The 25,173-nt window shown below is 41.8% G+C and overlaps 1 protein-coding gene across 1 annotated transcript in view; it reads left to right on the top strand.

Moving 5' to 3' along the window:
* The window catches only part of SLC29A4 (solute carrier family 29 member 4), a 613,917-nt gene that overhangs the window by 542,191 nt on the left and 46,553 nt on the right, over nucleotides 1-25,173 (top strand). Inside the window, exon 13 of the mRNA XM_075181351.1 lies at nucleotides 12,041-12,281. Coding sequence (XP_075037452.1) covers nucleotides 12,041-12,281 — 241 coding nt within the window. The remainder of the gene's footprint in view (nucleotides 1-12,040; nucleotides 12,282-25,173) is intronic.

Below are 25,173 nucleotides of genomic sequence, written 5' to 3'. Positions count from 1 at the left end.
TTACGAGAAAGACATCCAGGAATTTGGAAAGAGAATTACTCCACGAACAGGAGACAATGGAGGGGCAAATAAATGAAGAACAAGCCCTGCAGATTATTAATCTATCTAACCAAATTCTAACCATATCACATGTCTATTAAGTAAAGGACTATCCTTTTCTCCTACTGTTGAATTTGATTGTTTCTCCTGGGAAAGAGACTTGAATCTCTTTACAAGAAAACTCAAACTTACAAAGTTTTTTTAGGACAATACACTATCATTCGATAGGACTGTTAATAGTGAGAATCCATCCCATGTAGAATTGTGTGAGGAGGACTCACAAGCTCTAGAACAGAGATTGGATAATCTAGAGGAACCACATGGGAGACCTATTTGTAGAAAAAAAAAACCTCTTTTTTTCCTAAAGACTACTCATGTCCACAAATTAAAGTCTTTGAAAACATGGTGTCACAAGAACTAGACCGTCTAAAGATCAGAACGTGTCACATAAAGTTTGACAATCTAACTAAAGATGAGAGGAATGCTCTCAAAGATATATATATACTTGGGAGGGAGTGATTATTAAACCCTCAGATAAGGGTGGCAACGTGGTGATCTGGCCTACATCAATGTACAAAACAGAAATGTACAAACAACTTAAAGACAATAGCTGCTACAACCCCCTTTTTCAGAGCCAGATGGAAGAATTTAAATCATCATATGATAAACTTATCAAGAAGGCCTTTGATGAAGGAGTTATTACCAAATCAGAATTTAACTTCCTACAAGTAGATCATCCCAAGACACCAACTATTGCCAAAAATTAACAAAAATGCAAAAACCCCGCCAGGTAGACCGATACTATCAGGGATAGACGGGTTTACTGAACAGGCTAGCATCTTTGTGGATACTCACCTGAGAGAATATGTAACATCCTTACCCTCATATGTCAGAGACAGCACAGACATCCTAAAATTATTTGATGGCATAATACTAGAGGAGGACACCTGGCTCATTACATGTGACGTGGAATCTTTATACACCAGCATAAGGCATGAAATCGGTATTAGAGCAGTGGAATTTTTCCTGCAATCTAACAACAACACACCATTTGGAACTTTCATAGTAGATCTTTTGAAGTTTATATTGAATAAGAATTTCTTTGTCTTCGAAACCGATTTTATTTTTTGCAGGTTCGGGGCACAGCAATGGGGGCTGCTTGTGCCCCGACCTTTGCAAACCTATATCTGGGCAAGTGGGAGAGGGATACAGTCTTCCATGAAGATCTAGCCCAATATACGGACAATATAATTGTGTGGATGCGATATATAGATGACGTCCTAATTTTGTGGCAGGGTGATGAAGTATCTTTTGGGAAATTTATTAACATTCTTAATACAAACGATAACAACTTGAGATTGACATATGAAATGAATAAACATCAGATTAACTTTCTGGACATCACAATCAAAAAAACAACAAGTGGTCAAATTGAGTCAGATCTATATAGGAAGAAAACTGCAACTAATAGTGTATTGCACAATCATAGTGCGCACTTTCTGCCTGTTGTGAAGAACATCCCTAACGGGGAGTTCCTTCGTTTAAAAAGAAACTGTTCCAACTGTGAAGATTATCAAAAACGCGCAGAGGAACTAAGCAATAGATTGTTACAACGTGGCTATAGTAGGAGATCCATTAAGAAAGCCATTACTTCGGTAAGATCAATTGATCGAGCAGATCTTATATATCCTAAAAAGAAGATCAAAACTGACAATAAGATCCGCATTATTGGGAATTTTTGCCAGCAAAGGAAACAAATCCAAACGATTATACAGCGACACTGGCATATATTAACATCAGATGAACAACTAGCTAAATCCTTGGGTGAAAAAGCCAATTTCAGTTGGAGACAGGCACCGAATTTAGGTGATAAACTGGTACAAAGTCATTTTATTCCCAAGAGACAGACAATAAATCTGAAAGGATCATATAAATGCGGATCATGTAAAGCATGCTCAGTAATGGTTAAAACTACACAAATATGCGACAGATATGGTTACAAGCATGACATCAATAATTTTATTAATTGTAATACCAAGGAAGTGGTATATGTATTGAAATGCCCTTGTGACAAGGTCTATGTAGGGATGACCAGTAGAACTCTAAAACAACGAATCCTAGAACACATGGGAAATATCAGGAATGCTCACTTGGATAAACAAAGTCTCAAACCACTTACCACGGTAGCACGACACTTCCTACAAGTTCACGGAGGTAAAACTGAACAATTATGTACCTTTGGAATTGAGAAAGTATCAATGGGGACAAGAGGAGGGGACATTATGAAAGAACTACTTAAAAAAGAGAGTAGATGGATCTTTTTACTCCACTCTCTTATGCCACATGGATTGAACGAGAACATTAATTATGCGAGTTTCTTGTAAAAATCTATGACATTCTGAAATTTCTTATATATAGGCATGAAAGATCTAATATGTGGCAATATGTAGGGAAAGATTTTTTTACTAGTCTCTTTCCCCTCTTATATTTATGTATTTATTTATTTACTTCCATGGGATGTTTCTGTTATGAGACAATATATAACTAGATTTGGATTATCCTTTTTGAGATATACTATAGATACATCTCTCCTCAATTTTTTGAACAATTCAATAATTACCAGATGGGATTACATCTACAATAGGGATGTTTTTCACCCATATAATAGGTAGCTAATATACATACTCATCATCATATTATACTTACCTGGATTGCACTAATTCATTTAAATGCATATATAATGCATAAATTAACACACCAACACATGGATTTATAATATAATTTTATTACCTCTTTATTCACATCATAATACTAATGAACATTTTTGTGTTTGTCATACTATTCACACAAATTCATATAAATGCATATATAATGCATAAAATAATACATCAACATATGATTTGATAATAGAAATGTATTTTTCCTTATTCACATCACAATATTAACAAACACCTTACACCAATATACCCTCCTCACTCACTTTCATTCAGCACACCTATTCATGCATTTTATTTTACTCACCACTTTGTTTGCAGCACTTGTCACTTTATCTCTAATCCTAGAGACCTAGGGGTTCTTCTATCCCCTCCTCACCTTCTTTGTTTTGATCACCTTTTTCACATGTATGTTTATACTGCCTATATATTACATATATACACATATTCCTTGTATATATTGGTTCTCCCAATTTATTATGACCACATGATCTGTTCTTTAAAGTAACTATTTCTTTGTCCTCATCGGACATTTTATTTTCATTTTTTTATTTTTATATTGCCTTGATCTATAAAGCCCACTTAATGAAACATAAGTAAGCATAATGTCCTTTCAAAAATCCCCTTACAGCAAAACAACAGGGAGCAATACATGATTGGCTACTGCAAATGCCAATCACTATATACAGAAGATGATTGGCCGTCCGGAGTATATTATACCTGGTTCTACTCTAGACGGGTAATTGTCCACGATTAAGCCCTAATGGCCAAACGTACGTCGGGTCACGTGTGACGTATGACGTCACACACCCGGAAGTGAAGCCGGTCGGCGGAACACAGCCGCGATCATGCTATATACTCAGGCAATATTACTCTTTGTATATTAGCGATATTAAATGTATAGATGACCATACTGCCAATGCAATATATCTAATTACTGGCATATCTACGCTGCCACCTACGTAGTATTTTCACCTAGGAGGGTGCTGCACCACAAATACTATAATAATGGGCATAGTTACCATCAACTAGACTATCGGGTCAAATACCTAATGGTTGTAATAGGTCACTTTACCCACATAGGGTCGAATGGCACCACACTAAAAATGCCACACTAGCAGGCACAACATAAAACGTTATAGCAATTGGTATAACTACAAACAACCAGGCTATCTGGATTAACATACCCACATGGGGTTAAAGTGTACCATATTAAAAACGTCATACTAGCAGGCATAACAGTAAATGCCATAGTAATTGGTACAATTATAAATAACCAGACTACCTGGACCAACATAACGGTTCTAACGGGTTAACTTACCCATATACATGGGACCTAAGGGCTTTATATGGTCAAGATGCCATATTAACATTAATAGGCATGAAATCTAAAGACACACTCTCACTTAGGCAATCCTAGGATTTTCCTAGTGATCTGTATGATATTCCAATAATACATCCATATTGAGAGGGACCTGACCCATAAGTGTTACTTGAACATATATTTTCTAAGGGTACCCTATGTGTTCGCCATTTGGTATAGACATCCAGTAGGCCAAGTCTAAATATATACCGATGCCTGACACAATTAGAGTGTCTACATGAATTATATCACGTTAATAAAGTATTTGCCATTTGATCTTTAGGATAACATTTGGTAAGCTTCTCTGAAGCTGTATGATATACACAATCACATACTTTGTGCAGACTCTGTATAAAGTATATGCACGATAATAATATATGATAAATACAGCACATTAATGAATATGTGAATTTCCTGTGATATAGAATAAGAGTGGATGCACTTTTTTGTCCACTAAATATATTTATTTATTTACCGGCTTCCCGAAAGGGTTTCTTTTATCATCTACATCACTTCTTTGATGTTGATGATAAACGTAGGTTCTTTTAATATAACGTTAATAAAGGTTTTTTTTATTCATAGAGAAGGGACTGGAGTGCCTCATTAGCCAACTTCTTCTAGGTGTTTCTTGTCACCAATTTTTGTTCATTCACTCTCTTGTGCCACACTACTCTTTGGGACTTGCTCCCTATTCTAACTCAGGGCTTTCACGCCCACTCTAACTCCAAAGGCCTAGAGCCCTGTCTATGGACTCTCTGCCTAGCTACCTAGAGAGCCTTGTACCCTTCTGACTTTGGGCTCTGAGCCCGTCTAACTAGGACCTTGTGCCCTTATACTTCCCTACCTATGGGCTTTATGTCCAGTTGACAAGGGCCTTGTGCCCTCTAACAGTCTCCACGGGCCTAGTGCCCGACAGTGCCCGTGGGCCTTTTGCCTGACCTAAGTGTGCAGGGTATACTTACCTGCTCCGCACAGGATACTCAACTTCTTCCAGACGCCTTCTTTTCCAGGTATTCCAGACCCTCCAGCCGACGGCGCCTCTTCTCCCAATCGGCACGGCTAATTTCTGGGCGGGGGCGCTCTTAGCTTTTCCAAGGGCTTCCCGCCGACGTCTCCGGCGCTCTCTTCTTTGACCTTACAAGAGCAACCTGCCACCTCCGCCGTCTTCTTTCTTCTTCTGGGTCGCGGACGTCCCACGACGTCCTCTCTCTCTGGCTCCGCCAACAAACTGCCTTAAAGATGGCGGCGCCCGGCAGCTTAAATAACCGCAGGCGCACCATCATCAGTCGGCATCGCCGCAAGCGCTCGTTGTCTCACTGCGGCGCCAATAATTTTGAACGGCCGGAGGTGAGCCAGGATTGGCTCACTCATCCGGCCACCGATTGGCTAACAGGGGAAGGTGAGTCCTGATTGGCTCACCTGCCCTCTGCTGCTGAAACCTGCGGGGAAGGAAAAAGTGAATTAGTCACTGACGATGGAATGCAGGAACGTTGAGAAAATTTTCTTTTTTTCTGTCTTCACCCTCTTCATGGGCACAGCAGTGGGACACATTTCCATGCTGCACCAATACAAATAAAATCGAACAGTCTCAACAGGAGCCCAAAAAGGTTGCTGCCCGTCTAGACCTCAAGCAATAACACCAAAATTGCTTCACATACAATAAAAAATAAAAAGATAACGGAGGGTTAAATACAGATGCTTCCTTCATTCAACAATAGAAAAAGCAAACACATATAACTTAAATAGTTCAGTACAATCTCCAATAATAGAAAAAGAATATTATAATTCTTCTTTCAATCCTGTCCACATTTGATTCTACTTACAGATATCACCTTGAGAAAGACTCTTTTGGAGTTGAAACTTGTCAGTGTTTGAACTGGGGGAGCAGTATTACAAGGTAAACTGTGTAACTGTGAAGGAAGCATGCTATGTTAGCAGTCTTCAGTTTCATCCCGGGTGTTAGCTGTTTTTATTGTCTGCAACAATGTTTAGGTAGGTGGTACATGTCAAAGTAACACCCACATAAATGCCATATGGGCAGCACGGTGGCATAGTGGTTAGCACATCTGCCTCACAGCACTGGGGTCATGAGTTCAATTCCCGACCACGGCCTTATCTGTGAGGAGTTTGTATGTTCTCCCTGTGTTTGCGTGGGTTTCCTCCGGGTTCTCCGGTTTCCTCCCACACTCCAAAAACATACTGGTAGGTTAATTGGCTGCTAACAAATTGACCGTACTCTGTTTGTTTCTATCTGTGTGTGTGTGTGTTAGGGAATTTAGACTGTAAGCCCCAATGGGGCAGGGACTGATGTGAGTGAGTTCTCTGTACAGCGCTGCGGAATTAGTGGCGCTATATAAATAAATGGTGATGATGATGCCATGACCCAAGGTTTCCCAGCAGAAATTTACCCAGAGCATTACACTGCTCCATGATCCAGTTCTGGCACTCACGTGCCTATTGTAGGCGTATTCGGCAGTGGACAGAGGTCAGCATGGACACTCTGACCAGTTTGCAGCTACGCAGTGAGCTGCGATGAATTGCGTGTCCTGGACTGGGCAACCGACACCTTCACGATGGCTTGACCTTTTTCCTCCCATCTCTTTAGCTGAGTGAGGTTGATTCTCCAGTACAGGACTCTGATTCAGGTTTTGTGGCAGAGAATGACACTTTCTCTTCCTTTTCCTCAAGCTTGTCAATCAAGGCTGAACCTTTGTCCGGTGATTCAATTGTCAAGGTGTCAGGCTCGAATTTCTCCTGTAGGATTTGGAATTGGGGCTCACATATTTGGTCGCTCTCATTAGTGTTTACCAAAGAGGATGCTAAGGTCACAGTATGGTCATGTTCCTTGGTACATCTATAAAACAGAGGGGTATATTTACTAAACTGTGTGTTTGATAAAGTGGAGATGTTATCTATAGCAACCAATCATATTCTAGCTGTTATTTTGTAAAATGTACTAAATAAATGATAACTAGAATCTGATTGGTTGCTATAGGCAACATCTCCACTTTTTCAAACCCACAGTTTAGTAAATATACCCCAGAGTCTTTTCCTCATGGAGTAATTGTTCAAGCTTACAACCAGATGGAGCTTCTTTAACGCCATAAGTTATTTTACCGACTCTCTTAATGTGTGCACCTCTTGCTGAACCATGACATCTTCCTATCATAGCCAGCATTAACTTTTTCAGCAATTTGCTCTTCTGTGGGATTGGACTAAACAGGCTAGCCTTCGCTCCCCACACGTTCACCAGTTGTTCTTCTTTGGACCATTTTTGGCAAGTATTACCACTGCATGCCGGGAACATCCCATAAGACCGGCCGTTTTGAAGATAACCTAATCCAGTCATCTAGCCATCACAATTTGACCCTTGTCAAAATCGTTCAGACCCTTACGCTTGCCCATTTTTTCCTGCTTCCAACATATCAACTTAAAGAACTTACTGTTCTTTTGCTGCCTCATATATCCAACCATTATATCCAACCACAGGTGCCATTGTAAGAAGATAATCAATGTTATTTACTTCACTTGTCAGTGGTTTTAATTTTGTGGCTGATCTGTGTATATTTGTGTGTGTAGAGAGATATACAGAGAGATCAACAGTTTGTGTCCATATATAATATAAAAAATATATGTTATAGAAAAACAACCATCACTCTAAAACAAAAAATGAAATCGTTCAGCATCCGTTGGTGAACTACAAGTCCCAGCATTCTTTAAAAATGCAAATACTGATCAGATGAAGGCTTTCAAATATTTGGCCATTGTGACATTTTTTTCCTCACAGCATCTGCCTGATCCTCTGTTTCACATAAGATAACAGCTTGTTTCTTAAACTATTATCTCCATAATTATCACTAAACATGCCACTTAGAGTACTCATTATTTTCCTTTGGTAACTGTGACAGGATGGACCGCCTGTGCCACCCTGTCTGCTGTTGCTGTGAAACTGGCTGGGCCTATTTTACTACCGTCCCCTTTTGTTATTCCGAATACGCCCCTCCTGCCACAGTGGGAGGGGCCTACTGCCATCACTGAGCTCCTTCTATGGCACTTAGAACCACATACCTTCTGGGTAACTGACGCTGCCAGCGTACCTCGTTGCTGGTGTACCTGGGCTGGTACTCCTGACCTCTTACTATGGATCAGGGTTGCTGAGGATGGATCCTCCCTGGCTTATCACATTGACCAGGGCTGCATGGGTAGCAGGCAGAGCGGTGTTACTTGAAAGCCTGGGTCCAAACCTCAGAACAGCCGGAGAACGGATTAGTTTTAGGGTCTAATCTGCAGGTCACAGGAATACAACAATATTGAAGATGTTTTCAAGCAGGTCTTTGAAGCAAGATGTTTATTTGCTCTCACTGGTTAGAGGTACCAGTGAGCAGGTCAGATGTTGAGATCAGAAGAATACATTACATGCTCACACAGCTCACCTTTTATACAGTTCTGACATAACTCCTAGCAGAGGTAAGCCAGCCCCTTGGACCTAGCTGGCTCCAACCCATCTAGAATATTCCCTCAGATCTCAGGATGTAATCTAATTTTGCATCTTACAATTGAACTTCCATATCAACTTGATTTCCATCAGATCACAGGATGTTATCTAGTTTTGCATCTAACACAATTTAACTTCCACATCCCCCTGATTTCTTCAGATGTTCTGTCTCCATTGTTTAGAGTTCCTGTCTGTCGAACAGGACCTGCATTCAGGTAACGGCCCCCTGTTGTGCATTCAAGTGCTGGTCACTCACATTGAATAGACTTAATTAGCCTTAATGAGCACATCCTCTAGACTACACAACAGACTTACAAATGCTTATCAGAAATCAAACATATACCTTAGACATGAATGCATTCCCTCTAGCAAGGCTAAACAGAAAAAAAAACACATTTTCTATCTCAAAATATACACAATATCAAAAATAAGTGCACGTGCATTTATATAAATAAGCGCCCTGCGCTATTTCCTTTAAATAAATTTATACCAAAAGTTATTTATCAGTGATCCAGTCACAGTAACCCACATGCCAATTCACACCTTCTGAATATTATAGGTTTTTTTTTACTTTGACCTTTTCCCTTCACATAGATAACAATAAACAACAATAAAAACACAAGTTATCTGCTGAGATGTCTGGTCTGTAGGATAACAACATTAATCTCTTACATATATATCCGCAAGCAATTGTAAATTTACAGTCTGTAAGGTAGACTAAATCCCTCTAACCCATTCCTCCTCAACTCATGTAAGCCAGTAAATCTAATTTACAGTCTGCAAGGTAAAATAAGTCCCCCAGACCTATGAACCCTTAACCATGATAACCTAATCTGCCTTAAATCAATGCTGTATGAAACACAAATCTGCCTGATTTATGATTCCACAACTAAGGTTATACAATACAGGCATTACAATACTTAAACATATATGAATCACCAGTGATAATTTATACAATAGCCAAGGAAGGTCTGTCCAAGATTTAGCTTGAGGCGACAACAAGTCTAATCTGCAGTTACGAGGAACCTCATTATTTTACTTAAAATATCCCTGGCGCCTTATAATAGAATCATATATTCATTTCACAATGTCTTGTTGAGTACTGGGGGCTCTCTGTACATCCCACTTAAGCTGCCACCAAGGAACTGTTAAAGAAAATTATCTTCAAATGTTCAGGTATTGTTTTAAAGATCGAAAGTATTTATTTCTTTAAAACAAGGCTATGATAAAATAGAGATTTCAGTTAGTGATACAGTTACTTGCATATATCTTTAAATTGTATCATTGATGAATAATCAATTAAAGGCATTACTAAATTTACATTACATCATGTTATGACAAATTAGTATATAAAAAATGCTAACCAATGACAGTAGGTGGCGGTCATCTCACAACTTTTGCAATATATTTGGTGTATCTTATAAATTAATACATTTTCCATTCCATCTAAGCTTAGTTGGTTACTGAAAGGAAATAAAATAATAAATATATGTGAATATTTGAGAATAATTCTAAAATAAGTATGTCTGTATCTAAAATAAAAAATTATAGATGCACTCAAACTGTAGGTTACCAATTAAATACCTACTCTTAACTATTTCCTTATCATTATACATTTGTTATCATTATGGATAAAGACATGCAGTTGCATATGAAATTACAGTGGGGGGATGCACCCATATACATAAACAAGTTTTTGTGTTGCAGGGTAGGGGATATTCCAGTCTATCTTGTGGCCGCAGAGCCTCTTTTACCCTTTAGAATGAACTGCTTTTTACATGTACCCCAGAAGTGGCAGAGAACAGACGTAAAAGTGTATTCTTAATAGGATAGAATCCAAATGTATGTGGTGTTGCATAGTTAACATATGCAAACAGGTATGAATAGTCAAAAACATGGTGTAACATAACGGTGTGACATGTCATAAATCACAAAAACACATTTGTTACAAAATATCAACATCTAAAGCAAACAATAGCCACACAAGGATCTGTACTTTAAATCAACACCCCAAGTACTCACCTCACTCCAGGTCACACCCAAAAATCCTCGCAGTGTTTTTAGCAGAACAACAGTTATAAATTTAACAGTACTTGGATTCCAGACAGGCCAAAAAAAGGATTGGGGTTATTCCATGAACCAGCGGCAGGGTAAATATCACCATGTAAGGTTCCAGAATCTCAAACATGGTTCAAGGGAAATATCTCGGCAGAACCTTTTGATCTCTTGAAGTTCTCGGCCAATGCTCTCTATCAGTGTGATAGGGATCTGAACCCCAGTCTTACTGCTCCAACAGGTACACCTCGCAAACAAACCCACAAGCAACTCCGGATTGAGCTGAGATTTGTGGCAACCAGATAAGTAGGGTAGTTGTGGATTAAATGCAGGATCAGATGCAGGAATCATTATGGAGATAGTGAGAAACAAAACTCTGCACCAAGCTCGAGAAATCCTGGAACACCACCTCTCCACCACTGCAGGCTCTTTTGAAGTGTTCAAATTTTCCACCTTCGAAATCCCTCCCTGCAGGGGTAGTCTTAGATCAAATTGGTTCAGGATTGGCCGGGATAAAAAGATGGGTGTGTGATGGGCAGGTATTAGGATGCTCCGCAAGTATAGCTCTCTCTTGCTAGGCTAGTGCCTCCAAGTCTGTCACAGTCCAGGAAAGACCAATAGTGGCTCCAACTGGTTTGCGAGATTCCTTCTCCCAGCTGCTGAAGAGCAACTCCTCATTTTAACCCCATACAAGCATTTGTGATGTTGCAGTCGCTTTAGAAGTTGCTGATTTCCTGTTTGTTCAGAGGGAGGGGGATGGAGTCCAGGAAATTGTGTATCCACCAATTTGTTAAAAGCAGTAGGAACAGTATCTGCAACTCACCTGGCTTATTTAAGAATATTGTGGGCATTCTTATATTCTTCCCCAGACTGATTGTTCATAGCCCAGATCTACACAGAAAAGATAATAAGGATGGGAACACAACGATAACCTTTTCATCAAGCAGTCCATATGCACACACTCTGTGTACAGGTCAAAGTGACAGATGGGTAAGATGATGCAAATCTTATCACAAATAGTTAATGCAGTTTGTAAAGAACTATGGAAATGAGTTTCCGCCAAAGCCTCTGTGGTTCACCAGTTTGACATTTCTTAAAACATCAAATCTATTGACTTTGCCTACGGCTTACTTGCAAAAGCCTATGTTTCTTTTTTTAGTAAATACTGCTATTCTTGTGAGTGTATTATCTTTGTGTTCTTAGTTATTGCACCCCACTTTCGCATTATTTTCCATAGCCCTGTATAATGGAGAGTGCATATTGTCAATCTAAATTTTATTAAAACTTAGATAACCTACATTTGTAGAGAATGACAACAATGTTACCTATTATAATCATCACTAATGTTTTTATCTCTTTCTCTCTTTTTATTAGATATTAGCAGCCTTGCCATATGACTGGAGTGGTATTAATCTACTCATTTGTTCCAGCATGCGTGTTGCATTTATTCCACTTTTTATAATGTGTGTGTATCCAAGTGAGAAACCTACCTTTGGCCACCCTGCCTGGCCGTGCGTCTTCTCTCTTCTCATGGGCATTACCAATGGATATTTTGGCAGTGTGCCTATGATCCTAGCATCAGGGCAAGTAGTACCAGAGCAACAAGAGCTGGCAGGTATGATGTCAGATTTTAAGTTAATTATAACAATTACATTTGGTTGCTGTTTTATTGAAAAGGTGCTGAAGATATAATACCTACTGTAAAATATAAAGATATTAGAAATCACAGAGGAGTTACATAACCATATGAAAGCTTAAGGTTTTATTGAAAAGGTGCTGAAGATATAATACCTACTGTAAAATATAAAGATATTAGAAATCACAGAGGAGTTACATAACCATATGAAAGCTTAAGGTCTCAGATGTTTTAATACAGGTCACAGAAATCAGAGGTGCTTCACTGGGGGGGGGGGGGGTGTTATTATACATGAATAGAAGTTATAACTAAAGAAATGAAGCAATTTTATATTTTTATGATAATTTTACTATATTTAATTAGATTTTGGTATTTCGACAATTTATGTTTAATTATGTATTTTTTTCATGGCAGAATGCTCTGATACAGCTGTGTATTGTGTGAGAAGTTTGTATTCCTCTGTGAAAGGTCATACATGAAATGGGAACTAGGGAAGAGCTGGATGCAAGGAGTATAAATATATGTGTTACAACTTTTTCTTTTAGGTATTTTTTGGATCTATAGAGTTAATATTGCTTGTGTTTTTCATTGGTTTTAAATTATGGTTGGTTGTGCTAAATCTGTCTACTAATTAGTCTAATTACATAGGTGTTGATCTGCTCTATATAATGCAGGCACGATACTAGTTTTTGTTCTTTGAAGACCTCTGATGAACGTATATCTATTATAACAAATCATGTCAGATACTTTATTTTAGCATACTATTCTAAGATATTAACTGGAACTGCTGCTGATTTCATGAATCAATATTGCTTTTACCTTTGGTTCAGCAAATTGGTGCTCACAGAAGGAAAATGCCATTGATGGTTACAGCTGGTCAGAATTTATGCAGAACTGAATAGAAGACAGACTATAGTGACTCCCCTGCATCTTCTCCACAACCACTCCAGGCATATGTGTGAGCTGCTGTTTGGCCATGTTAAGGGAAGATTAGCATGACATCCTCATCTGCTAGAACTGCTTCTTGAGATATTCACATTTAGCAGCCTATTTCTGAGGATCTTGATGCATTCCACAGTACTTGTTTACCCCCAGGACTGAAGTTCGGGTAGTAGCAGTTGTTGATCTGGCACTTGTCCAGTGGAGTGGACAGAACACGATAGGAGGTAGTGAGCAACCAGGATGTTAAAAGCAGTTCTCAGAGCAAGACAGGCAGGGGTTAATGCAGGGTAATCTGGCACTTGTCTGGTGGAGTATTATTATTATTATTATTATTATTTATTTGTTAGGCGCCACAAGGTATCCGCAGCGCCGCACACAGTACTAACAGTAGACTATACAGGGTGAAACCATACAGAACAATGAACAAAAAGTACCAATACTTCAGAAACTCCGGGCAGTCATATGCAGTAAAGATGGAGCGGAAGAACAGGTATGGAGACAGGAGGGGAGTCTGGTGGAGTAGACAGTTCACAGTAAGAGTTAGTGAGCAACCAGGATTTTGGCAGCAGGACTCAGATAGGCAGCGGTAAATGCAGAGTAATAAACAGGCTAAGGATTGAAGCTGGAGAATACACCAGAATCCTTTAAGCAAGCCAGAGGTCAAGGCAAGTAGAGATATGTATGCAGATCTGATTAAGTCAAAGGTCAGGAGTGGAGAAGACAGTAGAATCCTTTAAACAATCTGGGTCAAACACTGCTAACAGAATAGGTAAGGATACAAGGCACATTAGGGTCAAGCTGAAACTATCACCAGCATTGGTATGCTGCCAGGAAGAGGTTTATAAATGCAGAAGCACCAATCAGAAACTGCAGAAAACTAAGCAGCACGGGTGTAGTAATAGCACAGTTGATGCTGCCAGACTGGAAGCTGAAGAGAAGCTTGTTGCTATTTACCTAGCAACCAGCTGAAACAATGAACTGCAGGATTGATCCTACACATGGTTGCAGCTGTAACGCACAGATGACAGATCAAACAAATGGAAGAGATTCTATTTCTTAATAGGTCCCAGTATTTTCATTGAGCACTGAGTCCATTCTGCCACACAGCTAAGTGGACAATCGAGCGATATAAGCGGAATAATTACTCTACAAGACAGGGAATATTGTCATCTTTATTAGCACCCAAATGGACCATACACTGCTCCAGTACCTGCTTGTGTGAAGATCACTCTGCACAAAATGAGAGTGTTTGCCAGAGAGAACTTAGGTTACGATCATCTCAACAAGACAAAGCTGTGTTCTTGTCACTCTCTAGTCTCCAGTGGGTTTACTCACACAGAAACAGGGGTAGCAGTGTTCTTGTCACTCTCCAGTCTCCAGTGACATTGCTCATTGCCATTGCTCACAGAGAAACAGGGGTAGCAGTGTTCATGTCACTCTCCAGTCTCTAGTGCCATTGCTCACAGAGAAACAGAAGGGGTAGCAGTGTTCTTGGCACTCTCCAGTCTCCAGTGCCATTGCTCACACAGAAACAGAAGGGGTAGGAATGTTCATGTCACTCTCCAGTCTCCAGTAACATTAGTCATTACCATTGCTCTCACAGAAATAGTGGTAGCAGTGTTCTTGTCTCTCTCCACTCTCCAGTGACATTGCTCATTGCCATTGCTCACACAGGAACAGATGGGGTAGCAGTGTTCTTGTCACTCTCCATTCTCCAGTGCCATTGGTCATACAGAAACAGGGGAGCAGTGCTTTTGTCACTCTCCAGTCTTCAGTGCAATTGCTCTGTGCCATTACTCACACAGAAACAGAAGGGGTAGACAGTGTTCTTGTCACTCTCCAGTGCCATCAACTTGGATCATGATCAGTCAACAGAAGAGCAGGAGCAGCAACCAGCTGGTGACACCAGCAATGATGATACTAGTCCTTCTACGTCATCTATGTCTATATGCTCAAGGGCATAATGGGTTTAAGTCAGGGAAACTGAAATCCAAAAAAACAAGCTTTTACATTGGTAAAGAAAAAAACACTTCTCTAATAAAGGGAAAGTTTACTGTAGAATAACATAAAATTGCCAACATGCCATTCTACCCAAAATAACAACAAGCAGTCCAGCGTCAGCTAACTCCCTTCTTTCAGCTAGATCCCAGCACCTGCAATCTACACTGTCATCATCCTCACCCTCATACTCACACTTATCAGTGTGTGCATCATCCCCACACAATATTAATTAATCCAAGCTGGAATCCACCATTACAAACGTCTCTGTACTTTGATGTAATTGATGGTAAAGGCCTTCTTTGTGGAATTTCTAGTTCATTTTATGGCAGAGCTATCACGATTTTTGGGAAATTCTTTTAGACCAGACCAAATATCAAAATGTTGTGCTGACTCATCTGGATCACCACTGGGTCTCATGGGAAAACCAAGTTTTTTCCTAGCAGCAGCTGCTTGAGAAACTGGAGGAGGAGACTGTAACGGATTACTGGATACACTACTAACCTTGATTAGCGCTGGCTTACCTGAGGCGCGGAGTCTAACAATCTCCCCGGTATTCACCAAGAACCGCCGCAAGGCGGGATGGGCTTTGCTGCCAGGAGTCGCAGGTCGCGGTCCTCATGTTTCCCTCAAGATGTAGTACAGCGGAATAGGAGCAGGATGAGGATAGTCGGACAGGCCGGGTTGGTACACAGATAGGCAATGCAGACAGATACGGGAGACAATCTCTGAGTCAATCAAGCCGGGTCGGTACACGGGTCACCAGAACAGATGCGAAGTCAGCTAGCCGGGTCGGTACACAGAGATGGCAGATAAACGTATAGAGGAAGGAGCATCAGACAATCCGGGTCCGGAGCACAGGCAATCAGGAAGGTCAGCAAGCCGGGTCGGTACACAGGGGTAACAGAGTCCAGAAGGGTTTAGCAAGCCGGGTAGGTACACAGGAGATCAATACACACAAGGAGCTGAAACCAGGAGGACACAGGAATCAGGAGCCAGGAACAGGTAAGTTGCTCTGACACTTCTAGAGTGTCAGAGCGCTGTTTAAATAGGAAGTCCAGATTTAAATTCCCCGTCCAGGTCTGGCGGTCATGTGACCGCCGAACCCAGAAGTGCGGCTTCCGGGTCCGACGGAGCGGCGGGGGAGCGAGGAAAGGTAAGTATCGTTACAGAGACGTTGTTGTGTCATATACTACTTGAGTTGTCAACTTGCTGACCAGGAGCTCATTGCATCTCTTGAGATCTGGGAAGTTGGAAAGAATGAATAGGCATAGCTCTTTAACCTAGGATCAAGCACAGTCGCCAAAATGTAGTGATCCAATTTCAAGATGTTGATAACTTTTAGATCCTGGCGAAGCGAATAAAGTACTTTATCTACAAATCCAACATACTTAGCGAAATTGTTTTACTTAATCTCCTCCATTAATTTCTTGAGCTGCTTTTCCAAACGTATAATTAGGGGAATCACTTAACTCAAGCTAGCATTGTATGAACTCATTTCACAGGTGACTACTTTGAATGGTTTCAGCACCTTGCACAACATGGAAAGTATTCTACACTGCGCTTGACTGAAGTACATTCCCCCTCTCCCAATGTCATGGCTTGATGAGTAAGTGTGGATGGGTTTTGCTATTCCTCTATCCTCTGAAACATATAAAGGGTGGAATACCACCTTGTTACCACCTCTTGCTTCAGTTGGCGGTAGGGCAAATGTTCTTCTTAAAGCTGCTGCAATCCCCTACATGCTGTTGCAGAATGCACAAAAAATGTCCCAAAATTCTTTGGGGCACAGACAGTATCTCCTGTATGTCCCTGTCATTTTTTAAAATTCTCTGTACCACCAAGTTGATTTTGTAAGTAAAACAGGGAATGTAATGGAATTCACCCTGCTGTGATGCACTCACAGAATTGGTTGCGTTATCATAAATCACATACCCCCAGGGGAGTCCAAGAGGGATAAGCCATGTTGCAATGACATCCCTTAGTTTTTCTAACAGGTTGTCAGCGGTATGGCTCTTAGTGAAGCCGGTGATACACAGAGTAGCCTGCCTCTTAAAGATCTGCCGTTGATGGTTAGATGCTGCTGCTGTTTCTGCTGCTGATGACGATTCACCAACCCAGTGGGCTGTCACAGTCATATAATCATTAGTTTGCCCTGTTCCGCTTGTTCACATATCTCTGGTTAAGTGTGCAGTGGGTATAAAGGCAGGTAAGGTGAGGGATTGCTTGTCTAGTAAAATGGTGTTGAAATGAAATTTGGTAACGGGGACACAGGACCTCAACTGTCTAAAACCTGCTGCGTTAATGGTGGGCTCAGATCTAATAATAGCATAGTCACCATGGCGCCTGTGATCCGCTGTGTGACTTGGTGACAACTGTCATACTTGCTTCTTCTTGCAAAGGATTGTTTAACAGTCATTTGTTATTTTAAACTACTAGTAGTCTTCTTCTTGGTCTGCTTCTGGGATGAAGATCCACATCCACCCCCAGCAACAGGAGCAGCTGGATTCTTCTGAGGAATCCTGGATAGGGGAAGAGTCATCTAGCCTAGCAACTTGGATGCAGGACTAATGCCGATCACTAATGAGGATATTGATGATGAGTGTGTTGTCGGTGTAGATTGCTGGGATCTAGCTGAGAGAAGGCAGCTAGCTGATGTTGGACTGCTTGTTGTTATTTTTTAGCATAAGTTTCTTATTTTCCCAAGAGCTTGCCATGATCTTGCTTCAAATGGCGTAGCATGGATGAGGTTCCTAGATGATTAAGGTTCCTATCTCTACTGACTGTGGCTTTACAAATACGACACATGGCTTAACACCTGGCAAGAACTGCTTCCACTGGTCCATAACTTGCCACTGTAGAGTTCATTGACAGCACTGTTAGCTTAGCTGCCTTAAGCACATTGGTAGCTTGTTTTGTGATGGACCACAAAAACCAAGCACTTCAGCCACAAAAGTGGCAGTCCTTGTTGCTGAAGTACTTGGTTTGTTAAACTGTACCTGCTATACCTCCTGTTTCTGTGTGAGTTTGTTAACCCTTTTTAACATATAAGGTGGGCCCAAGGACAATTTCATCTTTCACTGTTTGACATTTTGGCCTTGGTTTATCAGCTTGTTTAACAATTGACAAGTCAGCTCGCCAATTCGCATAATATATTCTAGATGTGCTATAAACTGCCATGTGTTTGTGCCATTGCTCTGTCGATTAGTAACCAGCCAGCTCACTGCGGTCTTAGAGTTCATTGACAGCACTGTTAGCTTAGCTGCCTTAAGCCCATTGTCAGCTTGTTTTGTGGGGGCTGAAACAACCAAGCACTTCAGCCTCCTTGTCGCTGAAGTGCTTAGTTTGTTAAACTGTACATGTCCTCTTTTTAATATCCAACATAAGAGTGGGTGAGAGGGCCCAAGGGCAGTTCCATCTTGCACCACTTTTCTTTGTTGCGACTGCTGTGTGGCAATGTTTCATAGATGTGCTATAAACTGCTACGTGTTTGTGCCATTCGCTTAGTATCCAGCCAGCTCGCTGCAGTCTTTGGCGGAAGCTGGATGAAAATGATATTGTGACCTGTGAGATGGTCAAAATTGACTGGAAATGACTGGATATTAGTGCTATTGAGGTTAATAATAATGTAGGAACAACAAAAGAGCCAAATTATATGATTTTAGCATAATGCTAATGCTGTTTGTGGGGGAACCCCACGCATTTTTTCCAGATTTTGCCGCAACCAGCAGTAGGCTGGCAACGATAGGGTTTGTTTGTTTTTATTCATATGATTTTTACTGTATACAGCCGGCGGCCCACTCGACTGTCGGCATTTTCAGTGTCAGCAATCACACTGTCTGCATTTTATGTGTTGGCATTTCTTATATATAGGTTTTTATGGTGTCGGGATTTAATCACTGACACTGTTTCTAATGTTAGGTTTTTCTTACTTCTCGTTATTTTATGTGTCAGGATTTTTGTGTCACTGTTATTTGTGTCAGCATTTTAGTCATAGGAAATTAGTACCCCGCCCTTGTGAACAACTGTGAAATTTATTGTCACTCTTTTTTGGTGCATGAGGCACTATCTATATTAATATTTCTGATAGGTAGGTAAGTCCCCTGTCTCTTTAACAACTTGATGCACAGGAGCTCAGGCCCTCCACTCTTTGGCACCATTATGTCTAGGTTGGGAGACTTATCTTGAAATCTCCCAGCCAAAGTATATTACAAGAGACCTGTACAGGGGCAGGCTGGGCCGGGGGGCAGGGGGGCATCGGCCTCCCGGGTCGCTCAGACTTTACGCTTTTACGCCACCTCCCGATACAATTTCCCCGTTTTTTTACCTGCGGCCGCATCTGATGACATCAGATGCGGCCGCGTCAGCGCACAGGCGGCTGCATCACATGACACGGGATGCGGCCGCGTCATCAATGACGCGGCCGCATCCCGTGTAATGAGATGCGGCCGCCTGTGTGCCCCCCGGGCTTCCCTCTCCCAACCCGCGCCTGGACCTGCACCGAATTTTAGCTCCCCACCTCTAAGCTGAAATTTGCTCCAGAGGGATAATAGTCAAACCTCATGCTGCCACTACTGAAGCTCTCCAGGCTCCAGTGTGCCACTGCCACAATTTGTCTCCTGGAGTATGTGTAGACTTTTTATATCCAATGTATACTTTGTCACATGTCCTACTGGGTCTCTGGCCTCTAGCCAACACTTAGGGCTTGAGTCATTAATGAGAGAAAAGCATAAAAAAGGAGTAACTTTGCAACTGGGCAAAACCATGTTGCGATGGAGGGGGAGGCAAATTTAAAATATAGGGACAGATTTATAGTTGGGGTAGTGCATGTCCTAAATCAACTTTGAATTTCAGTGTAAAAAGAAAGCTATCAATTATTTGTGGGCTACATGAAAAAACAGCCAGTATTTAACTTATGTGCAAAATAATAAACTAATTTACACCCGTTGCATTGTAACATGGTTTATCCTGGAGAACATTTACTTCTTTTTTTGCCTTACTTTCCTTAATGACTCAGGCCCTTAAAGTGCAGCAATTCCACAACGACCATATCAGCTCTCACGTGTATTTTATGGTGTTGTACTACCTAATAGGAAATTATCCTCCTAGGCTGGGATGGAATTATCATGGAGTCAGAGTTATAGGCATCAATTACAGAAACAGTGATATATAGCCAAGTGTGAATACCAAAGAATCAAAATTACACAAAACTGAGGTTTGCAAAGTAAGACACTGGTACAAATGATTTGCAATGTCTCTTAGAAGATTACAATGTCAAATATAAAAGCTTTTTTTAATTAATTACAAATAAAAAGTCAATAATTGAGTACCTTAGTATCATTGTTTTTAGAGAGTGATAGAACAACATTTAGATGTAATTACAGTTGTGAATCTATTTTTACTACCTTTACACATCTTGACATTGCAACAGCACTTTTGAAATCATTCCACAGACTCTGGATGGTATTAGGTCTGGTCTTTGTATGGGCCACTCTAGGATTGATTTTTTTTTTTTTTCTCTTCCATCCATCTGGGGGACACTGCTTAACCATGGGGTTGAGTAGGGAGGGGAGGAGTCTGGCACCTAAAGAGTTAACTTTTTTCCTGCTGACAGCATATCCCCCCCACCAATTCCCCACATACCTCAGTTTGAATTGGGTGCCCTAGGAGAAGGGCTGTGCATCAGAAGAGCTCCAAGAAACAGTGAACACTTTTCACTGGTAATAGGTTTTTTCTTTGCTTTTCAAAGTTTTTTTTTGTTGATAGCAGCGAGAGGCTCTGTGTGCAACTGAGCTGACTCGTGGAAGAAGCGCCTGTCAGCTGGGGGCGGCCCCGCCGACAGAGGAGGTAAAACGCTTCTCACGGCGGGAAGCAGGTGGCAAGAGACTCTCCCCGCTTATAGCAGGACGGGCGCTGCCATTAGGCAGAAAGCGCCATTACTGCTGCCATTCCCCGGAAGCCAGCTGGAGCATACCAAGTCCCCTCCTCCTATGGGATGGAGTGGGTACTAGAAGGATGGCGCGCTAGTGATAGCGCTGCACGGGGAACACATTCTAACAGGTTTTCCCCTAAAATACAGAAAGGGGAAATCGCTGTTAATGAAAAACACAGAAGGAGAGTCCAGTGGCAGGGGAATGTGTTTGAGGAACACCGCTTCCCCCCCCCTCCCGCTGAGTGAGCGAGTGGAAGATCCCTTTTGGTGCCAAAGTTCAAAAGGAGGACAGATGCCGCAGTCATTTGGAGAGAAGTGCGCTGTTGACACATATCTTCCCCGCTAAGTATCACTTTGTTTCTTCTGTGTATGCATGTGTATTATAAGACAATGATGTGTTGAGAGAACTGTTGTTTAAAGAAAACCATAAAGCTCTCCAAACCTGTCTTACTTAATCAGAAATACTATGATATGTTAAAATAACCTAATCTGTATTTCCTGATAATTATTGGAGAAGTGTTTGTGCACAGTGTCGGACTGGCCCACAGGACTACCGGAAAAATCACCGGTAGGCCCCTCTGCCTTACGGCCACACCCCCTTCTAGAAGTGGGCGGAGCCCATTCAGCTCACATGTTTGGTATCCCTGCTGCCCTCCCCGGCGTCCGTGCTGCTGTGTGTACAGAGTTCATCTCGTCTGCTTGTTATAAACCTTTGTAATTCTCACTGCCGGCCTGGTGTGGAGAGTTCCCCAATCACCATCCTGATATCACCCGTGTTACACGCAGTACGTGTGCCCAGATCCTGCCAGCGTGTTAGACAGAGGAGCGTGTGCCTGCTGGGAGACCAGGTCCAGAGATTCTTGTCAGATATTTCCAGATAAGGTTTGACCACAGGGAACAGTTCCCCCTACGCACATCAGACTTCTTGTCAGTAAGTGTGTTACATACAAACTGTCTGAGCGCGAGCGGAATAATAAAGGGAATACTCGTAGAATATTTAACTTAAACCAGGAATTAATGAATGGCTGCTGAAAATACGTATCCTGTCATCCAGCCAGCAGCCACGTTCAAAGGGGGGGGTCAGCTCACCTGGTGATCGGCGTCCCTGCTGCTACAGATGACTGGCTGCAGTCATCTTTCAAATGCGATCGCAGCTGCGATCATGTGACCTGCCCCCTCCTCCTCCTGTCAGCTGACTGTCTTATGCTCCCGCCACCGCTGAAGGTCTAAGGAGCAGAGGCTGCATCAATCAAAATATGGGTAAGTAGATTTTCTTATTTTTATTCAATATTATTGGATATGTCTATTAATTTCCTCCAAATTCCAGGACTTTCACTTGACACAGAATTATCTTATATATATATCCTCCATCTGTTCTCTAGCTACTGGGTAAGCAGAGGCTTACTGCAGAGAATATATATATATATATATATATATATATATATATATATATATATATATATATATATTAGTGTGTGCGCAAATTGAGAGAGCACTATTCCGGGCATATGTGAATTGGGGGGCACTATTGAGGGTATAATTTGAATTGGGGACACTATTGTGGGCATAATATGAATTGGGGACAGTATTACGTGGCATATGTGAATTTCGGGTACTACTGTGTGGCATAACATTGTTTGGGGCACTACTGTGTGGAGTAACATTGTTTGGGGCACTACTGTGTGGCATAATATTGTTTTGGGGGCACTACTATGTGGCATAGGGGGGCTGCCTATCTATACTAAACTATAGTGAGGGGGGGGCTGCCTATGCTAAACTATAATTAGAGGGGGTTGCCTTTGCTAAACTATAGGGAGGGGGTATGTACAGAGAACACTATAGGGAGGGGGTGATGGGACCTTTAATTTAATTTAATGCTGGGGTGGTTTGGGTCTATAATTGAATATAGGGCTGAGTGTGGGGAGGAGGGCTATCTATTAAATGTGAATATTAATATTTAATGTGGGAAATGGATGTATTAAACGTAAATGCTATTAATTTCTTGCTGGGGCTGTTTGGAGGGAGGGTAATAGGTTTATTTATTAAATGGGAATAGTATTAATTTAATGTTGGGGTCAGTTGGAGGGAAATAGATCTATTTATCAAATGTGAGTACTATTACTTTAATGTTGGGGCTGGAGAGAGGCCTATTTATTAAATGTGGGTGCTGTTGATTTAATAGCGGGGATGGTTGGTGTTTTCTAAATGTATCCATTATTTTTTCCAAATAGGACCCTCAACATTCCAGGATTCAGACAAGCCGCAACTAAAGAAACCAGAAGCCACAGGTGGTAAAAGTGACAACAACAGGTAGGACAGTCTGTCAAATGTTCTGAGTCTAGTGCAAGCTTAGCTAACCTGTGGCACTCCAAGTGTTGTGAAACTACAAGTTCCAGCATACCCTTCCAGCAATAAGCTGCTATATATTGGCAAAGCATGCTGGGGCTTGTAGTTTTACAACACCTGGAGTGCCACAGGTTAGCCAAGCCTGGTTTACTGGAACAATCCCAATTTTTGGTGACTGTTCTACCCAATCTAAGGGGCAGGTCAAGACTGTGTACTCTATATACACACTGCATTCTTTATATACTACACTATGGTACTAGCTGTCCTCCGTGAGCTGACCACTCCCCCTCTAGTGTCTGGTCCCGCCTCTATGATGGCCGGCCACACCCCCACTGGTGGGCCCCTAGCATTGCAGTCCCCCGGTGGGCCCTTCATGCCCCAGTCCGGCACTGTTTGTGCATATGAAACGTGATTCAGTTTTTCTTATCTTGTGATGGCAGATAAAAGTAAAACAACACGTACCAAACATAGTGTCTGTTCAGAATGTAATGTTAAATTAACAAGTGAACGGCTGGATCAGGGGGGCTCTGTGCGGCTTGCACTGTGGCTCCTGTGAAACTACAGCCTAAAGACGGCTCCATTCTGACGGTAGATCCTCCTGAATGGGCGACTACCTTGTCACAAGGGGTTAATACCCTTGTAAAACTGTTATCTAAACCAGTAGAGATCCCACCTACATCTGTGGCTTCTCAGGGTATAACAGTAGGAATGACAGAGGAGTCATTTTCCCCAGGGGTCGGTTTAAAGCCCTCCCTGGCCCTCCTAGGGGTATACCAGATAGGAGAGGTGGGTTGGTCAGCAGTGGCTAAAGGCCTGGACTGACTTAACCAAGTACTGGAGAATCTCAAACATAAACGTGGTATCAAAAGACGTAGACCAGCTAAGGCGTCGTGGTCAGTGTCGGACTTGAGAGTTCCTCGGAGGAGGAAGGGGAATTGTTGGACGATTCAGATTTATCCATTATAGAGTCAGAAGGAAACTCTAGACACCAGGGTATGGACGATCTGGTAAAAGCAGTTTGTCAGACCCTGGGGTTTGTTGAAGTAGAGGAGACAAAGTCCTTAGACCGCTCTCTTTTTAAAAAAGCTTCTAAGCAGGTGGTCAGGTTCCCTCCCTCAGCTGAGTTGAGAGATATTGTAGAGGCCTCTTGGAAATATCCAGATAAAAGGTTCTCCATGCCAAAGAAGTTTGGCTCGTTATATCCCCTTCAAGAGGAGGATATGACCCGTTGGGAACAGGTGGCGAAGGTGGATGCGCCTGTGGCGAGATTGGTTCGCCAGACCACACTACCTGTATCTGGGTCAGCGGCCTTACAGGATGCGACCGACCGTAGATTAGAATCCCTGCTGAAGTCAGTCTTCTTGGCCGCCGGTACAAGCCTCAGATCAGCATTGTCCTCTACCTGGGTAGCTAGGGCTATGGAAGCCTGGGCAGGGCAGTTAGAGTCCGCTCTGCAGGATTCAGATCTACTACCCCTGGCCATGCAGCTAAGGGAGGCAGCAGGCTACGTATATGAAGCGGCCCACAATTCGGCCTCCATGTCATCGTCTATTTCTGCTACAGCTGTAGTAGCTAGAAGGGCGTTATGGTTAAGGACTTGGATTGTGGATTCAGAGTCTAAAAAGTCATTAGAATCCATCCCGTATACGGGTG

Source organism: Mixophyes fleayi, chromosome 7 (assembly GCF_038048845.1).
Source record: "Mixophyes fleayi isolate aMixFle1 chromosome 7, aMixFle1.hap1, whole genome shotgun sequence".
NCBI classification, from domain to species: Eukaryota; Metazoa; Chordata; class Amphibia; order Anura; family Limnodynastidae; genus Mixophyes; species Mixophyes fleayi.
The sequence above is the reverse complement of the archived record's forward strand: the minus strand, read 5'-3'. Positions and strand labels throughout refer to the sequence as shown.